The sequence below is a fragment of the Lemur catta genome, chromosome 2, assembly GCF_020740605.2.
Source record: "Lemur catta isolate mLemCat1 chromosome 2, mLemCat1.pri, whole genome shotgun sequence".
Taxonomy (NCBI): domain Eukaryota; kingdom Metazoa; phylum Chordata; class Mammalia; order Primates; family Lemuridae; genus Lemur; species Lemur catta.
In genome coordinates, this window is record NC_059129.1 from 138,775,102 (window position 1) to 138,793,356 (window position 18,255).

General features: G+C 38.5%; 1 protein-coding gene across 1 annotated transcript in view; it reads right to left on the reverse strand.

The window, feature by feature from the left end:
- Nucleotides 1-17,933, reverse strand: part of TMEM242 (transmembrane protein 242) — a 32,467-nt gene extending 14,534 nt beyond the window's left edge. Inside the window, exons 1-3 of the mRNA XM_045544630.1 lie at nt 17,750-17,933; nt 17,042-17,142; nt 11,141-11,278 (exon numbers count right to left, since the gene is read on the reverse strand). Coding sequence (XP_045400586.1) covers nt 11,141-11,278; nt 17,042-17,142; nt 17,750-17,837 — 327 coding nt within the window. The 5' untranslated portion in view covers nt 17,838-17,933. The remainder of the gene's footprint in view (nt 1-11,140; nt 11,279-17,041; nt 17,143-17,749) is intronic.
- Between the last annotated feature and the right edge of the window lie 322 nt (nt 17,934-18,255).

Consider the following 18,255-nt stretch of genomic DNA (forward strand, 5'->3'; position numbering starts at 1 on the left):
AAGGCTCCTGAGAGACACAGCTAGACTTTCAGCTGCAGCACTACTGACGTTCTGGACCAGACAATTCTTTGTGGGCACCTGTCCTATGCACTGTGGAATGTTTGGCAGCATCCTTGACCTCTACCCACTAGATGCCAGTAGCACCATCCCAGTTGTGACGACCAAAAGTGTGGCCATGTGTCTTTGTGGAGGGGGAGATTTGCATCCAGTTGAGAACCAACAAGGTAAACAATAAGCAGAGGCCAGATTACATGGGGGCTCATAAACCATTCCGAGGAGCCTGGACTTTATACTCAAAAGAGGGAGCCACTGAAATGGTAGAGGTGACGTGATCAGATTGCATTCAGCATATACTTACTAAACACCTCCTGTGGGTTAGGTACTGTGACAGGTGCTGAGGATACAATGAACAAGCTAAACGAGGTCTCTACTCTTTCAGAATTTACACTCTTTGCTATCCTTTACTGTAGCTTGTAAAGGTACAAACTGATAAAACAAGAAAATGACCAATATAATTTCATTTTGCAATAGGTGCTGCAAAGAAAAGAAAATAGGATAAATAGGATGATGTCAGAGAGTAACCGAGTGGTGGGAATGAAGAGATCTGGGGAAGCTTCTCTGAGGAGGTGAAATAAATTTGGGTTGAAGCTCTGGATGGCAGCAAAGGGCCAGCCGTACAAGGACCTGAGGAAGGAGTTTCCCGGGCAAAGATAGAATAAAGCCCCAGAGCAGGAACAAGCCTGGTGCTGAAGGAACGAGGGTGGCAGGGCCGGAGTGCAGAGAGAGGGATGGATGAGGTAGGGACTGGTGGCTCAAGATGAGGCCAGTGAGGTAGGTGGGCTCCATCACATAAGCCTTCTTCAACAGGAAGCCATTGAAGGGTTTTAAATAAAGGAGTGACATGATCTGACTTACATTCTAAAAATACCTCTGGCTGCCCTGTGAAGAAAAATCCTACAGGAAGTAAAGAAGAGGCCAGGAAACTAGACAGGAAACTCTTTCTTGCATTAGGCAAAAGACGGATGGAAATGGAGAGAGATGGAAGGAGCCAGCTGTGTTCAGCAGCAGAACTGATGAGCAGGACTTGTTTGAATTAGCGGAAGGGAATGAAAGGAAATGAGAGACTCCAAGAGGATTTGCACCTGCATTTCTGGTTTGAACTGGAAGGATGGGACAATGATGGCATATACTGAAATGGGGAAGACCAAGGGAGGAGCAAGTTGAGAAGGTGGTGAGGAAATCAAGGGTTCTGGCTGGGACATGGGCCGTCTGACACGCCTGTGAGACACACATGTGAAGATGCACAATATGCAGTGAAGAGGCACATCTGAAGGTCAGGGCTGCAGCTATATGTTTGGATCATCAGATTGTACCGATTGTTAAAACCAGGGACTAGATGAGAGACCTGAGGGACTGAACACAGATGGAGAAGAAAGGAGTCCATGAGCCACTGGACACTGATGTTCAGAGGTCAGCCAGGGGAAGGGCCAGCAAAGGAGACAGGCAAAAATGGTCAGTGAGGTCAAAGGTGTCTCAGAAGCCACAAGATACTATGCCATGAGGGAGAGGATGTTCCATTGTGTCAAATGTTGCTGGAAGGTCAAGTAACAGAAGATAAAGATAAGACCTGAATATGGCAACAAGGAGAGCACTGGTGACCTTGACAACAGCAGCTCCTGGGGTAAGCCACTGGACTGAGGGCAGAAAGGGGAGAAAGTGGAGTCAGTGAACACAGACAAGTCTTTCTCGGAAATTTTTTCTACGAAGGGAGCAGACAAATGGGCTGGTAGCTGGAGAAGGATAAAGAATATCAAGAGAATTTTGAGAGGTGGGAGGAACTACAGCATGTCTGTATACTGGAGCAGAGAGGGAAGAAGTGACAATCAGTAAAGGCTGAGGATAATGACAAGAGCAAGGTCCCTGGGTAGGTGACAAGGGATGGGATCTAATACCCAAATGGTGGGGTGAAGGGGGGAGCCTTTGGCAGCAGCATGGACCTTTTATCCTTGTTAACAGGAAGAAGGGCAGAGTGCGTGGTACAGATGCAGATGAAGTCCGGGCAAGAGGAAGGCCAGAGTGCTCTGGCTGTAGTGTGGAGAAGGGATTGCAGAGAGGCAATGCAAAAGGCAGAGAGAACAGAGAAAGCTGTTAGGATCTTCTCAGAGCAAGAAGGGGCCCCCAACCATAGTGGCTGTGGGGGTGGGAGAAGCAGGACTTGGTGACTGAGTAGATACAGGGGTGAGAAAGAGTGAGGTCCTGAACGACAATCTGGCTTTTCTCTCTGGGCAGCTTTGTGGGTGATGCTGCCTTTCACGAGGAGTGACCCAGGGGTAGGCTGCAGGTTGCAAGTAAATGACAGCTCAGTGGGGAACACATAGGATGCCTGCGGGACAGCCAAACATCAGCATCCAGTCAAGTGGGCCCGTGAGCCTGGAGCTCAGGGTGTGGATGAAGTCACCGGAGTGGCTGGACCCTGTGAAGGACAGATGAGGGCAAGCAAGAAACCTTAAGCATTACTGCTTGTAGAATAAAGCAGCAGCATTTCAGAAGCATATGTAACAGACAGGAGTTATGAGAGCCTAACTAGGGCTGAGAAAAATTATTAAAAGAATAAAGGGATTATTAAAAGCCCAGAATCTATTAGCACAAGAAGGAAACAATAACTGATAGATCTGAGTCATCAAGAAAAAGTTAAATTATGTTCAGCACAGCTTACATAGTAGAAAGATATCTAGCACATTAAAAAAAAAAGGATTTCTTCTTAAAATTGTTAGAAATATTTCAGTTAGGAAAATTCAATTTGAGAGAACATGACATTTTCTGATATACTGGGAAATGAATATTTATATTCTGTATATAAATATACCAACTATTTGTTAATATAATATTGTCCTACAGAGTTTTAGATGTTTTTGACCAATCATAGGTCAGTCTTAAAATGAAACTTAAAGGGAAAGCATACGCTGTCAGGTCTACAATGCTTTATTTAGAGAGATCTCATGTAAGCCCAATTTTCTAAGCTTAGTATAAGACATAAAGACAAAGAAAAAGAAAAATCCAAATGAAATCAAGATGCCTTTCCTCCTGTGGACTAAGCCTGATTTGTGTCAGGCTTCTGAACAAGAAGGCTTTTATGGCAGAGCTTATCTTTCCTATTAAGTGTTGCACATTCCCACCTTATAGAATGCTTGGGCCCTATTTTACTTAAAAAGGAGACAGGTGGGTTTCTAAAGAGGTATTTTGGAAATATGCCTAAACAGCTGATTCCCCTTCTGGCTTAAAAAATAAAGTACATTGGTCATTATCTCCCATTTTAAACCGAGCCAGTCCCTGTGAATCAGTCTCTGTCATCAAATTGCTCCTCCACATCTATATCAAGTGCCCCCCTCTGTGATGTTCCGCCCATTACAGCTGCAGTGGAATGGGAAATAGAGTTATAGAGATGCTCCTGTCACCTTGGGCTTGAACTTACTAACTGATGCACAGTCCTACTTCTAGTTCATTTTAAAATGATTCCAGGAAAATATTCCTCAATCCTTCAGCTGTTTGAAGGCCCAAGAGCTTGACAGATGGAACTACCTCTGCAAGATCACGAAGACTCTGTTCTAGGAGTTCTAGTAAGTACTATCAAGAAGAGGAAGTGAGGCGAGTAGGCTAATGTATGGTAATCAGAATAAGAAACTGAAGCTTGCTTCCTGGGGGCATAAGCTGGTAGAGATCTTTGGAAGTACTGAAATTAGATTAGGCAAGGACACAGAAGGGAAATGGCCACTTTTCACACTCCCCTGAACACCACTCAGAAGTGGCTGCCATTAAACAATTTCTCAGGAGATTCAGATTTGTTTTTAATCTTTGATCTAAACCACCAAAAAATATATAGCACTTAAAGTCTATTTCCCTTCTTAGATATCGTCAAAGTTAAAAATTTCTAAGCTTTCCTGTAGTTTAATTTACATATGAGGTTCTAGCAGTCACTCTACAGTACTGCCTCATTTAAGCTGAATAAGTAAAAGCAATGTACAAATAAATATACTAATAAGACATACACCAGAATATCAGTAAAAATTGAAATTAACAAAGAGTCAAAAGAAAGAAATTTGATTGTAATTATTAGCAAAAGCCCTCAGGCCGGTCCTAAGGTTATTAAGAAGTGAGCCTTAATATTAACATAAAAATTATATCTAAGAGCAGCTACAAAAAAGAAGTGGAGTAAATAAATTTTCTTGAGACTCCATCCAACATTATCCTACAGGAAAGATATAATATTAGTTTCCTTAAAGGCTCCACCTTTTAATAAGGAAGTCAAATTTCCATTTCTAGAGAAATATTTAAAATATATTGGTTTTATTTACAAGTTTTACTTGTTATTTTTAGAGAAAAGGAGGCCTGGGCTCTTGAAAAAGCAGCAACCTCTATCAGCAGATAAGGAGGCAAGACAGGGGCCTGGAAAGGCTGCAAGACTCCAATCACAAATTATTTCCATAAGGGCCTTTCTAGCAGTAGGGACTCAGGAGAGATGCAGTAAAAAAAGATTATTTTCCATCTTCCAATCTATCAGATTGGCAGAAATTTCAGAGTAATAGAAGCCACTGATGGCAAAGGTGCCAGGAACTTGCATGCATTGTTGGTATCTTCTAAACTGTGTAAACTTTTCTGGAGGGCTGTTTACCAACAGGTATCAAAAACATTTTTAAAACACACGTTCATTCAACAAATTTGTCTTTAGGACAAATTTCTCAAACAAGAAAAGCGCAATAAGATGTATGCCTACAGGTTCACTATGGTGTTTAATAGTGAAAAATGACAATCTAAATGCCATTGGCAGGAGACTGATTAAGTAGATTATAACATAAATAGAGACCCATGTAGTCATTAAAAGTGATGGAGATTTATATACTCTGTTGTGCCGAAATGTTTCTATGACTTTTAGTGAAAAAAGATGCCAGAGTAGCACCTATAGTAAAACAGCATTTCTATGCAATTATATGAATATGCCTATAGAAGATGGTCTAGAAGGATATTTCTACTGCAATTATGATTAGAGCTTAGTGGGATTTTTGCTTCCTTTTTTTGTACTATTCTACACTGATTTTTTTTTAAACAAGTACATGTTTTTACCAAAAAAAAGCCATCTTAGTTTTTAAAAAGACAGGTCCTATATATATTTTTCTTTAAAACTGAACACCAATATATGTAAATAAAGATAAATATCTCATATCCTATGGTAAAAGGGTAAAAAACAAACAAATCGAAAACTCTTTTCATTTATGTATTAATTTTAAAATTGAAATCTCTGGACAATTTAAAGTATTTCACAATAACTAAGAACACTTTCATTCATGGTTTTTATCACAATTGAGGTTTTAGCTCATATGAGGGCAATAGTTACAAATTATCTGTAAATTCCTACTACCTCATGAATACATTCCATACAAGCTCCAGTAAAGGACAGCAGTGGTGATGCTGCCAGGCCTCTGAGATAACAACCTTCTCACACACACGCGGAGAGCACAGGTCCACAGGCATAGCACATATGCCCTTTTACAAAGTTCTACTCATATCAACCAGGAATTATTTAGATATCTAGTGTCTCTCCTTCTAAGGGAGAAAAAGAAGACAAGGTGGTCTAGTTATAAATAAGCTAAAATTCTTTAGAAATCCTTCAAGTATCAATACCTACTATAAATAATAAAAGGTAAAAAAGTTAAGTCATTACTGTTTACAGGTAAATAACTGTACATAGCAAGGTTTCATTTTTTCCAATAATTAGGGAATTGCCAGTTAGTATTAGAGCTCCTTAGAGCGTTTACCTCAACTATTCTCTAAACTTAAACTATCTGCCCTGATAAAATAATCTAATCACGCTACCTGGTGTGCACTCACCTGGCCTGAATGGTCGTCTCCCAGGATCATGTGTGCAGCTGATTTAGGGGACCAAGAACCAACCCATAGGAAATGTTCATCTTTTTTTTCACAGTGAAGTTATTGTGATAAAATTAATGCTATCTCAATCATAATCAAATGGTAAAATACCATAATTCAAAGTAATCAGTGAACACAAACTGAGCAATCCAGCTGTGTTTGCTGGCCCATGGGCTGGTCAGGGCAGCAGGGTGAACATTGAACCTGGACTGATTTCTATCCAAAGGCAGGGAGGGTCCCATCTTCAGTGCTGGGCAAATTTACCTGCTTGGTCTGCTAACAGGATAGCTTCCACTAGCCCTCATTTTTTGGAACCTCTGAGTAAATGATATATCGTTGTGCAAAATACAAAATATTTATATTTAACGTATTATATGTATTCTACATGAAATGAAATTCCATAATAATTATGAATAAACAAAGAGCAAAACCACCATATTTTAAAGAAACTGGAGTTTTGCTTTAAACATTTTTAACATGTTCTCTTTTAGGCCAGCAGATGTAGCTGTGAATTAACATAGGAAATACAAGCACTTTCATCAAGCTGCTCTAGGTCAGCCAATAGATGTAGATGGCACCCTTTTTTTTGGGGGGGGGGAACTAGGTTTATATCAGAGATTTAATACCACTCAAGGTAGCCACCAACAATTATTTGACTTGAGTTGATTTTGATTTACCTGCATGTATCTAGAATGATCATCAACAATTTGAGTGCACAGATTAGGACCATTTCTGTTCAACATTTTCTGACTGTTTTCCTTAGTCATAAAAGATGACGTTTCTCAATAAGAGGCAGTATTTAGTGACAAAAGTTCATCACTGGACTCAGGGCAACCTCATAATAATCATCAAAGCTCTCTAAAGGCAGAGCTGAAATATACCATATTGCTCTCTGCAAGCTTCAGAGCAGGGTCATATCATAAGAATTTACTTGGAAAGTCAACAGGTAAGACTTAACAGCCTACTGGGGGGCCCTGTCTTAGCATACTGCCTGGCTCAGGGTAAGGGCACAAGTGACTTTTGAATGAACAAACCAATAAATTAATAAATGCTATTGCATTTAAAATATGTGACTTTGAAAAGGTTATCAGTGGGTTCATTTTTGTGTGAGATTTCTCAGACATGGAGATCAAACTGATATGCCTAAAGGTCTATGTATATAGAGAGAGTACATTTGCATTCTCTCTTTTTAGTTAGACATAAAGATGCAATACAGAAGGATTCTACCTTTTTTTTTTTTTTTTTTGAGACATGGTCCTACTCTGTGGCCCGAGCTGGAGTGTAGCTGGTGTCATCGTAGCTTACTGCAACCTCAAACTCCTAGGTTCAAGTGATCTTCCTGCCTCAGCCTCCTAAGAAGCTGGGACTACAGGCCACCTGGCTAATTTCTGTATTGTTTGTAGAGATGGGGTCTCACTATGTTGCTTAGGTTGGTCTCAAACTCTTGGCCTCAAATGATTCTCCCACCTCAGCCTCCCAAAGTGCTAGGAATACAGGCGTGAGCCACCACACCCAGCCAGATTCCACATATTCTTCTGTTTAGTAGTGCCAATCAGAAAATATTTTTTTATCCCCAAATTATTTAGGCAATAACTTTCTTATTAGTGCCATAAAACAAACAAGTTCATGTTCTAGGAACTAAAATAGCACAGTCTCACCCATGAAGCCCAAATTCTCAAGCATACAATTTAGATAATCTAATTTTTGTTGGTCTATGAAAATTTAGATTGATTCATTCTTATGATTCTTCTAAATCAAGGGCTATTCATATTTTCAAACACCTTAAACTTAAAATTTTACTACTCAGTTTATGACTTACATTACTAAGCACTGGAAACATCACCTATCAATTCCACGCAGTCCATGTAGAGTGCTAACAGATAGTCATTTTTATACACACTAGAAGCTCAATAACTTTATTACTAAGTATTACTTAGTAATCTGAAAACTCAGACCTGGATTCAAATCTTAACTCTGCCAATTACAAGCTATGTGATCTTGGGCAAGTGATTTAAACTTGTTGAGGCTCCATTTCCTCAGTTATAAAATGGGAGATATTAACATCTGCTATATTGTTGTTATTAAGATTATTTAATCTGCTTTGTCTAAAATGTCTGGTACAATGCCTGACATGGAAGAAGAGATTTTATATTGCTCAAAAGCAAAACTGAGGTAACAGCAAAAATCATGAAAAATCTTCAGTGGTAAATTTTCTGTCTTTTCCTAGTAATCCCTAATTTAGCATCACAATCTAGCCAGCAAAGTTACTTTAAAAATAAAGGTTAGTCAGACTAGAAGAAAAGCACATTCATTTGTCTATTGGTGTACTGTGAATGAAAAGTACAGCAGTGCCTATGTTTAGTTATGATTAAACTAAATGTCAAAAAGCTCAAAAATGCCTATGAGGGTTGTTCCAGCAATTCCTCCACTTGCCTCAGTTTCTCCCTCTCTACTGAATCACTCTCATCAGCACACACATGCTGTTAATTCTCCCTACTTGAAAAATGAAAACAAAAAAGCTCTCTCTTGACCCCACTCCTCCTTCCAGCTATGACTCCATTTCTTTCTTTCACTTTACAGCAAAACTCAAGGCTTGCCTAGACATACTGCCGCCGATTTCTCCCCTCTGTCTTCTTTTGAATCCACTCCACTCAGGCTCTTCCATTTCACCAAAGACTGCCACACTGCTGAACTCAGAGAATTATCAGTCCGCATCTTGTGTGACAACCAGCAGCATGCAACACAGTCAATCACTTCTCCTTGAATGTTTTCTTCACCTGGTGTCCCAAGTCACCATTCTGGTTTTCCCCATCTCTTTAGGAGAAAAATCTCCTTTGCTACTTTCTCCTCATTCCCCAACTTCTAAACCTTAAGAGTAGCCAAGGGCTCCTTCCTCAGAGCTCTCCTCTTTTCTTTCTACGCTCTTTTGCTTGATGAGCTAATCTGGTCTCCTGGCTTTAAATACTGCCCATATACTGATGAGTTTCACATTTTTATCTTCACCTTGTACCTCTCCCCTGAACTATGAACTTCTATATCTAATGCTTACTTGACTCTCCACCTGGCTATCTAACAGATGTCTCAGAATCACAAATCCCAGACTGAGCTCCTGACATTATCCCCAATGCTGCTCCTCTCACACTGGTCCCCATCCATTCTCCAGCTGCTCATGCCAAAAGTCTTGGTGACATCCTTGACTTCACTTTTCCACACACTCCACATCCAATCTATAACAAGTCCTTGGTGACTCTGCCTTGGAAAAATATCCAGAATCTCTTTTCATCAACTCCACTGCTACCACCCATTCCAAACTACTATCAATTATCAGCTGTCACAAAGAGCCTGGTCAACAGAACTTCCTACCAGTTGTTTAAAAATAGGAATGCAACCATTCTCAATGTATATCTTTTTAGCCTGGAGTATAAATTGTGCATACACACACACACACACACACACACACACATAGATATATACACATATACACACATACATAGGCTTTTAGGATTTTTTCCAATAATGTATAAACAACACATTAATAATTTAAATAGATAATTTTAAAATGCTTTAACTATTTTACAAGGATGTTTATATATATATATATGGATGTCAAACAGCATGGAAAGTTGTTGCACATTAATAATTTTATTGAACAAATAGCTAACATCAATTTATATAGAATGAACATTAGCTATGAATTAGTCATTGCTTAATTATATTTGAAGTTTCACCACCTTCAAAAATTTATTAGGCCATTAAATATAAAACGTCCAATTTCAAATCAAAAGTTCAGTTTATTATATCTCAAACAAGAAGCAGTACAATTAATCAAGGTATGTACCTAAACTATTGACACAGTTTTGCCATCTTAGCATAGCTTGTTTATGCCAGCAACGAAGAAACCTGCAGAGCAAGTGGTGATGAAATCGCAAAAGGCATTTTCCACAGCTTGTTGAGAATTGAATATTTTTCCTTGCAAGAAGTCGTCCAAAGCCTGGAAGAAGCAGTAGTCAGTTGGTGCAAGGTCTGTTGATTATGGTGGATAACACAGAGTTTCCAAGTTCAGCCTCTGTAGTTTGAGCAGCGTTGTTTGTGCGATGTAGTTGGGTGCTGTCTTGCAGCAAGAGGTTTGGCCTGTCTCTATTGACCAATCTCGACTGCTTAATTGCAAGCATCCTCATGATTTCATCCAATTGGCTGCAGTAGACATCCGCTGTAATTGACTGACCAGGTTTCATGAAGCTGTAGTGGATAGTACCAGTGCTGGACCACCACACAGACACCATTAATTTTTTTCTGATGAATACTCGGTTTTGGACTGTGTTTTGGCACTTCACCTTTAACCAACCATTGTGCCAGACGCTTGTGATTGTCAAAAAGAACCCATTTTTCATCATACATAACAATACAGTGTGGAAATGGTTCATCTTTATGTTGTGACAGGAAAGAAAGGGAAGCTTCGAGATGATTTCTGATGTTCATTAATTTAATTCATACAGTGCCCATCTATCCAGTTTCTCTACCTTGCCCATTTGTTTCAAATGGTCCAATGTTGTTGGAATAGTAACGTCAAACCTTGCTGCCAAGTCAGTTGTAGGTTGAGATGGATTTGCTTCCACTACAGCTTTCAGCTCATCATTATCCACCTTGGTCTCAGGTCACCTGTGTGGCTCATTTTCAAGATGAAAATCACCAGAACAGAACTTCTCAAACCATCTAGTGTTCATTAGCCACATCCTCCCCAAACACTTCAATGATATTTCAAGCTGTCTGTGTTGCACTGGTTCCACAATGGAACTCATATTTGAAAATAACACACATTTTTGACTTATCCATGGTTTTACAAAAATTGCTCTTAAAAAAACTTTGAAAGATAATCACAAGCCAAACCATGCATTTGAAAGAATGTGGATGTATAGTCACAATAAAAATAAAACAAGAAGTTTCAAAGTGAAATGTCAGAGAGATCAACTGTCAAACTTAGTCCTTAAGGAAACTGGATATTTCATACTTAATAACCTAATAAATTCATTATTTATAATTTACTAGCAATGAGAATTTGCCTAGTTATTAGCAAGAATTTAGTCACATACTCTGTCATCACTTCCCAAGGCAGTGACCACACTATGTCATATAAATTTGAAAACCAGGAAAATTTAGACTGCAGTGCAGAAAGTAGAACAAACATCCAGATGGCAATTACAGGATTATGGTTACTTACACTTTGAACTCCTAAAGCTTTCCAGACTGCAAAGCTGATCACACCAACTCCACACCATGCATAAAGCGAGCCCCAGCCCAGAGCTCGCAGGGCAAGCGAAGACCCACTCTCCGGTAAGGCAGCCGTGGCCATACTTCCCTGAAATGAAGACAGAAAGGTTTGGGTAAAAATAATCAGTTTGGAAAGAATAAGTATTCTGGGAGTGTCTGAAATTAATTACTGTCTGTGTAAGCAACATATTGGGAAGTCCAACCAACCCCAGGTCAAATACCAGCATTGCTGCTTAATAACTGCATGCCTTCCCTGACTGACAAATATTTGAGTATACAAAGCACTGTGCCTGTTAATTCTTCCAGGAAAACCCTAGAACATTCTGTCAAGATTTCTCTATCCCCCATTCATTGGCAGTTTTATTAGAATGACCTTAAGCTAGTTAGCTAATCTGGTAAGAGATAGCAAATTTATAACATCCTGTCTTCCATCTGGAAATAAATTTCCATTTATTAGAATCCTTTTCTCTTCTAGAATAATTTTCTTTATATTGCTCAACCTATTTTTCTTAATACAGATTTTTCTTATGCATGCATAGTTTGTGATTGTGAATGCTGTCCACAGCAGACAGAAAGACTGTTTATCTGTAGCCCCATGCCCAGCACCATGACTAGATCTACAGGTACTCTGCATTTACTGACTTATACTTTTTATAGACATACCTTAGACCCAGCCAGATCATCAAGAGATTTTTCTTTAGCTGTTCTGTGACAAAAACAATACACTCTCTCATCTTATTCCTTTTCCCATGTTGCTATAATTTTGGAGTGGTTCCTAGATACCACAGATCGCACATAAATGCGCTGATTTTAACTGGCCTGAATTTTCATCCAGAAGCATCAGCATTAACCAAATATTATTAAACCAGAGTCAGTTTAAGGGCTTTGGCCTAAATTTTGTTTCAGAAACATATATTAAAAATCCATTTTTTCCCTAGGAAGGACAGAAGTTAGCCTGTGTATATATTTACATATATATACATAAATATATTTAAAAGTCTACATAAACCCACATTTGTTTTGCTATATCAAGTAAAAAGATAACTATGTATGAAAATAACCCTTAATGAAATAGCAGTATTCACAATAAAATCTTAATTTTGCCTAACTTTTAGATATTTTTAAAAAAAACAGGTACATGTCTATCAGTCTCATAAACTGTGAAATGAAATGAGTTATTATTTATTGTCTAGGTACTTCCAAAAATGAATTTTAGTGGAAACTTGATGTTAAAAATTGATCTGTCCTTATTAAGTTTTCAAAAGTCTAGTCACAAGCTTTGTCACAAGCTTTTTCCTCTGGGGGAGAATGTCTCATGATGTTCATATACCCTGTTCAAAATTTTCAAAATGAACATTAGTTAACTTGCTGCAGGAAAAGACTGACTTGTCAAAAATAAAGGTCTTTGGATCTTTAGATATAGCCACACATGCTAGCCACATATATATGTGTGTGCATGTGTGCGTCTCTATATATACACATATATAAAATAAAAGCTACATTTTTCCTCACCACATTATGTTTTTAATTTAAAGTAAAATGAAGGCATCTGCATGTAGAAGTTGAATTTAACCAATCACATTCTGTTTATAGTATTTAGTATCCCCATGATAAAACAAAAAAATTATTCTCTAAATGAAACCTCTGTATTTATAATACCTCTTGTGCCTGAAGACATGGGTGCCCTTATCTTCTAACACTGACCAGAACCTTTGAGAAAGTGGGTGACTAAAATTAATCTTTCACACACAGACGTAGAAACTATCAAGTGCAAACTGTTCAGTTTGTAAAAGGTCAACTACATACCTACAAATGAGGTTCATATTTTTAGTCATTCTTCAGTTTAATCCTGGGATGAATTTTATGTAAACTGAACATTTTTAAAAAGAATGTTCAATCTTGTTATCTCCCCTATAGAGCATTCTCATCTGATAACAATATTTTGATGTGTTTACATCACAGTAATAGCTGGCTCTGTTTTTATAACATACACAATGTAATTTTTAAAAGATTTATTTTTATAATTTCCCAGAAGTTGCAGCTATATCAGAAAGATGAATGACAACTTGCCCCTTTTATCTACTCATTACACAAATGGGTCTTGACATAACTCATAGTTATCTGATGAATTTTTGCCATGCCAATATTAAGATAAGCAGGGGCACTGAGTTATTTTACTTTTTTTAAATTCACTCCACCAGGAAAATATTGAATTATTTTCGATAAGGAAACTTTATGTGTGTGTATACATTAATTCTGTATTTTCTTCAGTTGTTTTAGCCAAACATATCATATGCACATTTTCTCTCATAGTCCCTCATTTAATCTCACAATCATTTTATAAGACTATTGTTATACAAATGTGGAATATTCCAGTTAAAAAAAAATCTTGATCTATTTATTTAACTAGATCAGCTAAGGAAGGTCAAGAGTGGATTATTTGGCCACTCTCGCTTGCACCTTCCTCTTTTTATTTATTCAAGGAATTACAAAAAAAATGAATGTTCATTCAGTACTTACTATTGCTTTTCAACTCTCAGTTTTCTAGCATGAGACTGAGCTAAGATAATGAAAGTAAGACATTAAGAGGATAATTTATCCTCCTGAAATAAAAGAAAGACAGACAGTCCCCAACTGAAAAGTTGATCATTTTAAAGTCCTTTTGGGTTGTATTTGAATCTATACTAGCTACTGCACAGAAGTCTATTTAAATAACAATATTGCTAAAAATCGTATCATTTATTTCCCAGAAGTAACAGAAGATGGAGTGATTACCGTATTAGTCAAGTTGCTTAATCTATTTGTGCCTCAGTTTCACTGCTCTTTAGTGAGGAAAATTTATAGTAACAGTGCTTCATAGGGCTGTGATGGGCGTTAAATGAGGAAAGCCCTTAGAAGAGCAGCTAGCACACTGGTAAGCACACAAACATTACATATCATTGTTACTCGTGTTAGAGAAGACCTCCAGGTGGCGACATTGAAGTACGCTACCTAAGTGGTATTCTTAAATGAGTGCTTGCTCATATAAGCTCATTAATTGTGTGCTCTAGAATCCGAGTTCTACAAATCATTTTACCTCTAAAACAGAGTCTGGATAAGTGGTAATGCTCTAATTTAAATGTTTTCCCAGAGGGAAGCAGAACCTTACATAACGTATTTAACCATCCAAAACAGTGGTTCTCAAACTTTCTGGTCTGAGGATCCCCTTATACTTGGACCCCAAAGATTTTCAATTATGTAGGTTATATTTATCAATATTTAATGTATTAGAAATTAAAATCAAGAAATTCTTAAATTTTACTTATATATTTTAAAATAGTGAATCCATTATAGAGTAATATAAACCTATTTTCATGAAAAATAACCTTATTTTCCCAAACAAAAAAAAATTAGTGCAATGAGAGGCAATGTTTTACATTTTTGTTAATCTTTTAAATGTCTAGCTTAATAAAAGATAGATGGATTTTCATATCTGCTTCTGTATTCAACCTGTTGCAAAATTTTTTTTTGGTTAAAGTTTATAAATATAATCTGGCTTAGATATCTTTAGAAAGGGAGGAATACTTTAATAACTTTCCTTGCTTAATACACCAAAATGTGACACATAGCTTCTTACAGGTTAGTTGCAATATGGAATCTGAAGTCATGTCAATGAATTTTTTTTGTAATTTGTTCCATTAAAATCCAGTAGTCTATTTTGCACGTTGAATGGACATTTTATTCCATGCATCACACTCATTCAGAAGATACTGGCTTGCCAAATTATACAGGTCTTTTTATAGTTGACATCATTCATTAAACAATATAGAACAATCACATCATTAATCTCACCACAAAATCTCGTCAGCAAAGCTGTTAAGTATCAAGTAGCCATCAAGCTCATCATGGCACATAAAAGTTTTCTAAAATCTAATTTTCACTTGAAAGCTTGAATTTTGTTGAGTGACAACAAATACAATTGCTTGCTTGAAATCAAGACAGGCTCATTTTGTTCCTTTTTTAAGAAAATATCTGCCAAATACCCACTTTTGAATAACCATAGTTTGTCAGTTGTTCTATCAAGTAAAAATGATACTCCATGGGAAAAAAGCAGCAAGTTCAGCTTACACTCAATCCTAGAATTGTTTTTCCTAGAGGAATACCATCTTACTTCAGTATAAAGTAGAAGGAAGTGCTTTATGGGTATTTCCCATTTCTTCACAGATTATTAAAAAAGAGATCATGATTTACTAAAAATTAATACTTTTACTGCTTCAAAAAGGACACCCTTTTATAATACTGTTCTTTTTTTTCTATGTGTACACTGTAATGAAGAACAAAATGACTTCTAGTTCAGTTTGGTGCCACTGCCTTCATTATGCCAAGGCACCAGCAGTTTTACCCTTCGCTACCTCTATACCATCAGTGCAAGTATCTTAGTATTACTATGAAAAAAAGTTCTGACTTTACAGACCCAAGGATCAAAGATCAAAAGGGTCCTCTGGACCACAGTTTGAAAACCACTGTGTTAAACCATGAAGGGCATATGTGATGGTCAAATCTCAGAACAACAAAATAGAATGTGAAGTTGTAAATATCTGTATTTTTTTTTTCTGAGAGAATCCCTAGTTTTCATCATATTCTTAAAAAGTCCCATAACCCAAGGGTTAACACGATAACTTCACCTTACAAACCAACCAAACTCCACACTGTTAAAGCACTACTATCCATCAGGTTTTACCGATTTCTATCATAAAATATTTATATATTTTTGCTCTGAAAATATTCTGAAATATAGGGAGAAATGACCCACAAGGTCCCCAGCAGTGATTTGGGTGGCTCCATATGAGCCTTGAGAGTATTCAGAGACCCAAATGCACTTTAAATGTTGTCTCTTGCCATTACAGTATTAATAAAGCTTAATTATCATTATTAAAGATAAATATAAGTGGAAATTCAACTGGCTTATATTTTTCACACAACACCTTTCCTCCATAGCACACATCAAATCATAATTATATATTTATTTGTGTGAATATTTGCCTCCCACACCAGATGCAAGGCTTCCTGAGGGGCACATGTGTTCGTCATTTTCTTATCCCTTGCACCTAGCTAGTACAATGCCCAGCACATAAAAGATCTGAAGTAAACATTTGTTGAAGCAATGTAATGAATAAATAAGGAAAATGGGGTAGGAGGGAAGAGGCAGGACAATACAAGTAACATGTAGAAAGTTTCTCATCAACTAGGGAAATTAGATACACAACACCTGAGGACAACTGCTCAATGTTGCTCATGGAGTAAGGATTTTCTGCCGTAAGTAGGTTATAGTCATTCAACCAAAATTTGCTGGGTACCTACTGTGAGCCAAGCACTTTTCTAGGGGGGGAGGCTGCACCAGTGAACAAGTATGTATAGTCTCTGTGTTCAAGAAGCTGACACATTTTTCATCAGTACTAAGATGCATTTTATTTCAGCATCTTTGAAATAGAGATGCTTCTTGCAATCAGTATTGTGTCACGATTTTAACTGCAATCCTTTTTCTTTCTAAATGGTACACAAAATATTGGGGGCTCCTACAACTGATAGTGAATTACCTAGATTCAGATTTAAAGTGTTGTGAATAGGAAATATACTGGATAAGCTTTCAAAGTCTTGTTCTGCTAAAATTTTAGAAAGTACATAAGTACTTCTTTTTAAATGAAAATAAAGACTATCGATTAATTTGTACAATTCTTGAATCCATAAGGTATATATAAGTTTACTTCTTAAAGCAATGTGAAAGGCCATCAACATTTACTTTCCCTATGGACAAAGCTGCTATTTAGTGTAAACAGTAACAATACTATGAATGGATTTCAGTGTCACAAACCTTATTGAACCATTCAGGGCTTTTCTTTTTAGCCAATGATAATGTTGTGAAAAATCCAGCCAGCATTCCCGCTGCAGCAACAGTACCTAGGAAAATTCCACCTGCCAAGAGGTTGGGGAGGGATTTAAAAAAAAAACACACAAAAACCTGAAGTTAAAAAGATGTACACAGGTAAGTTTCAGATACTATTCAAATTACAGTCAAAATCACTTTTCAAAGTGAAAAAACGACGGCTAAGCAGCTCTTGTCAACGGCAAATGATAGCAACTGTGAAACCTGCGTGACCTCACGACCTCTGGTTCCGGGGGTCATTCTGAGGTATCGTCCCCCAAGTGCAGAGAGTGGGCGCAGGTTCCCTTCCCCTCTGCCCCAAGACAGCGGCGTGAAGTTTCCCCCGAGCAGGAAAATAGAGATTGTAGCAATTAGAAAAGGCAGGGCTCGAGAAAGACTGCAGAGGTGATGGGGAAATACGACATGCACCAGAGAATATCCCGGGGGGGGGGTCCGCCTCTTGCCCGGGGTGGAAGTGGGGATACCTTACCCCGCAAGCGACTTACTGGCCCTGGGCTGCCTGGCCCCACGGGCTAAACTCAGGGGCATGCCCAAGCTCAGGGCTCTCAGAGAGGTATGTGTGTGAGAATGCTCGCTGCGGCGCAGGCCAAGCCCCAGGTGAGCTCCCCCCGACACCCGCACCTCCTCACGCCGCACCTTTAACCAGGAAAAGCCGGCTGTCGGCGGACCCCGGAGCCTCCAGCCGAGAAGAGGACTCCCCACTCCCAGGGCCCGCTGTCTCCATGTTTAAGTCTCCACTCCTGAGTCCGGCGCCAACTGGGCCCGTGTGGAAGCTAGAGCCAGGCGGAGAAGAAAGGTTCCGCTGCCACTTCCTTCTGTGCAACCTGAATACGTGTTCCGGGTACGGCCGCTCTCCCCAAACCCTCCTCTGCTACCGCGGAACGGGAAAGATGTAGTGGTTGTAAGCACTGTCCCCAGCCCAGTGCCGGGGGCGGTGCCCTCCAAGGCTGTCTCTCAGGGAGGATCATTTGCCTTCTCCAAGGTGATCAGTGCTGGACTGTAATGTTTGTCTATTTGAGAGAAAGCTCAGCCCTGACTCTAGGAGGCAGCGAGGGGTCGCAGATTGCTCCAGGAGCCCAGTGCCAGCCTGGCGTGAGACACTGGAGCTGTTTCCAGGTCAGCCTTACTGCTATGTCCAAAGA